The 7117-nt window shown below is 52.1% G+C and overlaps 1 protein-coding gene across 1 annotated transcript; it reads right to left on the bottom strand.

The window, feature by feature from the left end:
• Positions 1–275: 275 nt before the first annotated feature.
• LOC101357276 (multidrug and toxin extrusion protein 2-like) lies at positions 276–4539 on the bottom strand (the record flags this gene model as incomplete). Its single annotated transcript, XM_004391144.1, has 5 exons — positions 4417–4539; positions 3238–3339; positions 2825–2893; positions 1252–1400; positions 276–318 (listed from the first exon to the last, which is right to left on the bottom strand). Coding segments are annotated over exons 1-5 (486 nt in total), but the record flags the coding sequence as incomplete, so codon positions are not given.
• Between the last annotated feature and the right edge of the window lie 2578 nt (positions 4540–7117).

Here is a 7117-nt window from a genome sequence, read left to right as displayed (position 1 = left end):
AATAAACAGTTTTCTAACCAGGAGAACGTGCTATGTTATTTATTTATTTTTTTAATTCGATTTGCAACAACTGGAATCATAGATTGGAATCCTAACTCCTTCCTATTCTCCTACCACTTCAGCCTTTCTTGTGGCCCTGCAGGGGGTTACTGTGAGCTGAGATGTGCCTCCTGAGCAGGAAGGGTGGAAAGGCAGAAAGCCAGAATTTACATGAGGATAATTCCAGCCTCCTCCTCGCTCAGCAGAATAAAAAGCCCAGAGATAGGGGCACTTACAGGAAGTGCTGGGATGAAAATCGTCACGTAGTCCTGGGTTAATCTGCAAGAGAAGGAGAAGCATGGAGCTGACCAGGGGTGGCCCAGGGAAGGCAGGGCCTTCTCCACTCTGACCTCTGTGACCGGGTGGCTGGGCTGCTTGCTGCCCAAGGGACACCCTGGGCACCAGGGTTTGAGAAGAGGATTTATCGGGCTCTGCAGAACTAGGCTAAAGCGTGTGAAACCTCAGCAGTCAGGGATCGCTGCTACGAGATGTTAGAAGGTGCCAGGAGCCGGAGCCCAAGGCACTGGGTCCTCATGAGTAGGGAACCTACATTTCGTAACATGTAGTTTGTAGGGAAAAAAAAAAAAAAAATCTTATCAAGAAATAACCAAGAGAAGTGTATGTAATATAAAATGAACAAGGCATCCCAATGAGAGTACGCTTCTACATTTAATAATAATCTATGTGTAAATCATCAGAAGTTGGCTCAGTCCTCTTTCTCCTTTTGGAATATGAGGTAGCACACACTTCATTTCTTCAAAACGCATTTATGAAGCTGCTGCTATGTGGAAGGAGCCCTGGTGGCACAGTGGTTAACCGCTCGGCCTCTAACCAAAATGTCAGCAATTTGAATCCACCAGCCACTCCTTGGAAACCCTATGGGACAGTCCTACTCTGTCCTGTCCCATAGGGTCGCTATGAGTCGAAATGGACCCGACGGAAACGAGTTTCGTTTTTGTTTTGTTTTGTTTATTGTACTTTGCGGCAAGACGCAAATGCAAATCCCAAGGTATTTCTCGCCTTGGTCGCTCAGTTCTGCCCCTGCTGGTCACAACTGGAGCAGCATGCCATAGCGTCCCTAAAGACACTGCACTTGGGAGCACTGGTGGCCAAGAGAAGCAAGGGCCTGGGAGACGGGCTTCCTCTGGGTTTCCCGCCCCAGGTTTCCCTGGACCTTGCAGAGTCCCAGGCTTCCTGCAGGAGCGAGCGTACCTGGACACGGCCGGGTCCTGCCGGAGGAGCAGCAGGAGCTGCTCGGTGTTGAGGAAGAGCGCCCAGCAGGGGAAGCAGGAGAGGAGCAAGACAAGCGCACCCCTCTGCAGGATGACGCCCACATGCTTCTTGTTCTGGCTGCCGAAGCTCTGCAAAACCAGGCAGGTCAGGCCAGGCCAGGCCAGTGTTGCTCGCCCCCACCGCCATCACGCCCTAGCGCTCCCCTGCCAGGGATGTTCAGCGAAAATCCCGGCTCCGCCACGTGCTGGGGCCGTCGTGGGGAGAGGCTCCGGGGTGTGTGACGGCCCAGCGCACCGTGTTGTTGTTAGTTGCCGTCTAGTCGATTCGACTCATGGCGACCCCATGTGTACAGATAAAACTGCTCCATAGGGTTTTCAAGGCTGTGACCTTTCAGAAGCAGATGGAAAGGCTAGTCTTCCAAGGCGCCGCTGGGTGGGTTCCAACCACTGCCAACCTTTAGGCTAGTAGTCAAGCGCATAACCTTTTCTCTTGTGCCACCCAGGCTCCCTTTTCCCTAAGTGCACCTCCAGTCACAGCCCAGGGGCTCACCTGCTCATAGAATTATAACAGGGGCTATTTATACCTTCCATGCAGGAGGCTCAGGTTCCATTCCGGCTAATGCACCTCACGCGTAGCCACCACCCATTTGTGAGTGGAGGCTTTTGTGTTGCTGTGATGCTGAACAGGTTTCAGTGGAGCTTCCAGACTAAGAAGGACTAGGATAAAGCCCTGGCGGTCTACTTCTGAAAATCAGCCAGCGAAAACTATATGGATTACAATGGTCTGATCCACAGTGGATCGTGGGGGTGGCCCAGGACCGACATCATTTCGTTTCACTGTGCATGGAGTCACCATGAGTTGGGGGCTATCGATGGCAGCTAACAACAACAATAGCTCCATGCCCTTCCACTGTCCACCCATTGTCTCCGCTGTTCTTCAGAAGTGCCTCACGAGGATGATATTATTCATTCCATTTTACAGCGAAGGTCAGTGAAGCTCGGAGAACCGTTGATGGGCCAGCACAAGGGCCAGGTCCCTGCAGCGCTTCACTGGAGGATTTGTGGCCCACTGTAGCCTGGGCACCACCCTTGCTGGGACACGGGCAGGAAAGTCCCATCCCGTGTCCTCAGTGTCTGACACGGTGCTGCAATAGGCAACTTAATGGGGTGTGTTTGGGGGGCGGGGGGTTGCTGGGCAGGGTGAAGAAGTGAATGAACCACGTTACGAGTTGCAATTTTTTTTTTCTCTTTGGTGGCCTCCACTGGGGCAGCCGACCAGGGAACCGTTTCTATGCCTTTCTCCTACACGGCTCCTCTCACCAGCCTGCTGGTCTCCCACAGGGTCAAGCCAACACCTGGTCTCTGTCCCTGACGGCTCACAGTCCCTGGAGATGGGGCAGCTGACCCCCAGGGCCTGTCTGTAGCACTAAGGCTTGAGGTCCAGGAGGGGCAGAGAGGCCTTCAGTGGGCCCTCCTCCTGCTGTTCCTGCAGCGCCCGTCGGGACTACTCTTGCCTTGCCCAGCCACCTGCCTGCCTCCAGGAGGCTCCCTACCTGGGACATCAAAGTGTCACACGCCGAGGCCAAGCCAAATCCCACGGAAACGCCGCAGACATTGACAAACTGGAGCCGCTCACAGGAGAAAACACAAGGGCTTGTCAGGTGCAGATTTAGGAGAGAACCCTGTGTCTGGGGCGAAGCCAGGTCGCTAGGGCCTCGGGGGAGGCTGTCCCGGGAGGGAAATGGGGCCTGAGACAGCTCTGAGTGCAACTGAGCAAGGACCTTCCTTCTGGCCCTGGCTGTGTCCTAACATGCTCTGTCGTGTGACCTTGGACAAAACTCTTCCCACCTCTGGTCCTTGGGCCCATCTGCGGAATGCAGCAGTCAGACCAGATGGTCTGAGTCACCCTGCCTGACCCACCCCACTGTCCAACAGCAAGCCTTCCTGGGGGCTGGCGGGTACTCACAGCCACCGCGAGTGTCACAGATGCCAGTTCCACCTTGCCCAGGTGCCCACAGAACACCGTGCTCACCACGTAGATCAGGAAGGTCAGCACCTGGAACAGGAACTGGGGGCAGCCTCAGGGTCAGATGGGCCAGCTGGCCCCACATGTAGGCTCCTGCCTGTGGCATTCCTGCCGCCTGAGGGAGACCCTAGCACTTCACCCTGCCCAGCCCTGCTTCTCAGCTTAGCAAAGACCCCAGGCATCCTCAGCCCTCACAGCCCAGCACCTTCCTCAAGGCTAGTGGGCAAGAATCACCCCTGCCCTGTGCTGAGGGGTCTCTCCTGGGGAACACTACCACCCTCTGGGCAAATGTTGCTGTACAGAGCTGGACCCGGGATGCCAGCAGTGTGGCCCAGGCTTGCCAGGAGCCAGGGCTGGAAGCTAGGAGACCTCCGTCCTGCTCCCCTCCTGCCACCAGCGGTGGCGTGATCTTAGGTCATCCCTTTACCCCTGGGCTTCGTTTCCTCCCTTCAAACTGTAGTAACGCCTGGGGAGCACTTTGCACAGTGCCCGGCACACAGCAAGCTTGCTATAAATATCCCATACTGCTATTGCTGTTATGATTGTAATAAAGTGGGAGAACTTGATCAGATCATATTAATAAAGGGTGAAATAAAATACACCAAAATCTTAACAATGGTTATTTCCAGGTGGTTAAATGGGAGATGGATTTCTTTCTTTCTAACTTGGGATATTGTCTGAAGTTTTTACAGGGAGCACATATTTACTTCCCGTGTGATCAGAAATATACATATAAAGCTATTTTCACTTGGAAATAGGATGGGCAGGAGGTTCCTTCTCCCCTGTCTGAGACCCCCCACAGGCTCCGGGCATCAGTGAACCCCATTTGCCCTCTCGGGATCTTTCCTCTGAACCTTGCCAAGGGTTTCCAGCCTCTCCGAGTGGGGCTGCCTGTGCTGAGCACACCTGGCCCCCCGTCACCCAGGCACTGCCCTTGGCCTCGAGGGGTCGTCCTGCTATCACCAGCTAAGGGCAGGGTCCTGGGGCAGGTCGGGTGCCAGCGTTGGTGGTTTTTGGGGAAAAGTATGAGCAGCCCCTGGCACACCCCCTTGTCCTGCCTAGGCAGCAGCCACCCACTTATCCCCCAACCCTGCCTGCTCCCCAGCCCCGCCTGCTCACCAGGGGTCCGGAAAGGACAAAGAGCGTCCGTGCCTCAGCCCCAAAGCCCACGGGGAACAGCCTGCGGAGGGCAAGGCAGCAGCGCCCGTGGGCCGAGGGCCCTGTTTCCTGGAGGCTGTCCATCCCAAGCCGGTCCCAGCCACCCTTCAGGTCGGAATGCTCTCTCAGCCAGCTTTGTACAGCCATCCAAGGCACCCCTGACTGCCACCCCGTGTCACCTTACAGCCTGGCTAATAAGTAAGGGGTGAGAGGAGGGGGAGAAGCGGTGAGGAGGAGGGGCAGCCGCAGCCTGCAGCCACAGCAACCTGTGGGATGTGCCCTGCCTCCTGGGGGCACCTTTCAGTCGTGTGACCTTGGACCCGCTGGCCCCAGCCACAGAGTGAGACTGCCCTAGGGGGCACAGGACAGAGTCACCCAGTCCAGTGCCTACTTTTGACTCCGTCTGCTCGCCCAGAGGGGTCAGCAGGAAGCCCTCAGAAGGAGAGATGCTTGGGCTTGTTCCCCATGGCCGTCAGGAGGTGTGCTGGGGCACGAGGGGGAAGAGCTGGGACAGGCTGAGATGGGTCCCCACACGACTGTGCCCCAGCCTCCTAGCACCGTAACGACTCCCATTTACAGATGAAGGACTGAAGCATCAGAGAGGCGGGTGGCTTGCCGGGGTCACAGAGCAGGCAGAGCTGGGGTTCCATGCCCCTGCCCCTGTCCCTGTCCTGTGGGGGAGCGAGGTGGGAGTGGGCTTGCTGGTCGTAGCATGTCCCCTGGCAGTTTCCTGCTGAGTGGGGCTCGGGTTGGGGACAGGAGCTGGCCTACCTGGGAGGACTGCCATTGCCCTCGCACTGCCCGCTGCCCCTTTTAGTAGATGACTGAGGACCAGGCATGACTTGGCTCGGGAAAGCAGCCCCCCCACTCCCGCCCCCATCCTCCATTTTGCCCACGGAAGCTGTCGTTTGGTGTCCCAGCAGGCTCCTCTCTTGCTCAGGTTGCCCTCTCTCTCTTCCATGCCTGTGACCCACTGACAGACAGCAAGGCAGTGCAGATATGGGAGACTTTACCTGCCGCCCCCTTTGGCCCAGCCTGGATCAGGCTTCAGAGTGGTGTGCTCAGCCCAGGAGAAGGAGGGGTGAGTAAGAAGGGCCGTGAGGAGCAGCAGGTAGGACCAGGTCCGGTTCCCTTGTGTGCCTAGCAGGGCCGGATTAAGGCATGTGAGGGCTCTAAACACTGATAACCTGTGGTGCCCCTTCCTCTGCTTATTCGCACATTTGTGAGTTATATGTGAGTTATACATATACATGTATGTATGTGTGTGTGTGTGTGTGTGTGTGTGTGTGTGTGTGTGTGACTTAGCTATCCATGATGTAACTTCTTTTCAAATGCGACTATAATACTAGTGATCGAGCGCAAAAGTGGTGTATGCCATTTTGGCAAAATGAGATGAGCTGGGTTATAAAATTTTTAGTGCATGTGGGGTGCTAAGATTTTTACTATATACCACATTTTCTACAAAAAGAACATTGCACATATTCTACGGCAAAGAAAATGAATCAGTGAACTTAGTTATTTCAACAATCAACGTAAAATTCCGTTGAGCTCCCACAACGAAAAGTTGAGTTTCGGCAGTTCTGCTTTAAACGGCTCGTACTTCGATTTTGATGCTTTGTAATAAATGCTATAATTATAAATGAACAAATGAAAAGATGTCATAAAAGAAAATTTAATGATCAGACAACGAATATTACCACAAATTACTAGATTTTATTTTTAATACAATTAAAATAATTAAAAACATTTCTTTCTATTCTTTGCTCTTACAAATTCTTCCATGATTTCATCACAAGTAAGGTGCCGAACAATATCTACTTCCATACATAACAAAGATAGTGAATCGAGTCTTTCTTGAATCCTTGTTGTACCCTGAGGGTTTTTGAGTCTCTTAAGGGACGAAAATGAGCTTTCTGTGGTGCAGTTTGTGATCATTAAAGTTAGGAATATGCATAAAGCAATTTCAACATTGGGAAATACGCGTCGTATTTTATCTTCTGTTATGGAATCATACATGCCTACATGAGTAAAATTTGTCTTTCCTGAATCTGTAAACTTACTTCTCACATAAGAATGAAATTGTCGCACTTCTCTGTAAAGCTTTGTATTTAAGTCATCGGGATTAAGCGTGCACTAATCTCTTGGATGCCTTCATGAGTTCTTCATCAGGTATATCTCCATGGTTTATGAAAGAAAATCTATTTGAAAGAACTTCACACACTTTCGCCCTCCTTTTCATGCAAGATTCAAGTGTGTCAATGATGGTGTAGTATGTGATTATGCAAATTTGATCTCTGGCACTCAGTGATACTTGGGGAACACTTCTGTCATTTACTTGTTTCTTTGTAATGCTTCTGCGACAGTGAACTGCTTGATAATCAGCATTTGGCAGTATTTGTTTTGTTGTGTTTTCAAAAATTTCAAAATCTTCTCTTAAATTAGGTAAATACCCTGTTAATGACTGGTAGAGATCTGTGCATGTCTTTAGGTTTGCTTATGAATCTTGGAGAGCTTGACTCGTCCGATGGAAATGATGCGATGTATTTATTATATTCCACATAACCAACAGAAATACATACTCTGGCATCTGCATTTTATTGGCAATGTTTTCAGCTTCTCTTTTGGTATCTCCTTTTTGTGTCTGGTCTTTAGCAACATTTTC

This window comes from Trichechus manatus, unplaced genomic scaffold (genome assembly GCF_000243295.1).
Source record: "Trichechus manatus latirostris isolate Lorelei unplaced genomic scaffold, TriManLat1.0 scaffold01071, whole genome shotgun sequence".
NCBI lineage: Eukaryota > Metazoa > Chordata > Mammalia > Sirenia > Trichechidae > Trichechus > Trichechus manatus.
The sequence above is the reverse complement of the archived record's forward strand: the minus strand, read 5'-3'. Positions and strand labels throughout refer to the sequence as shown.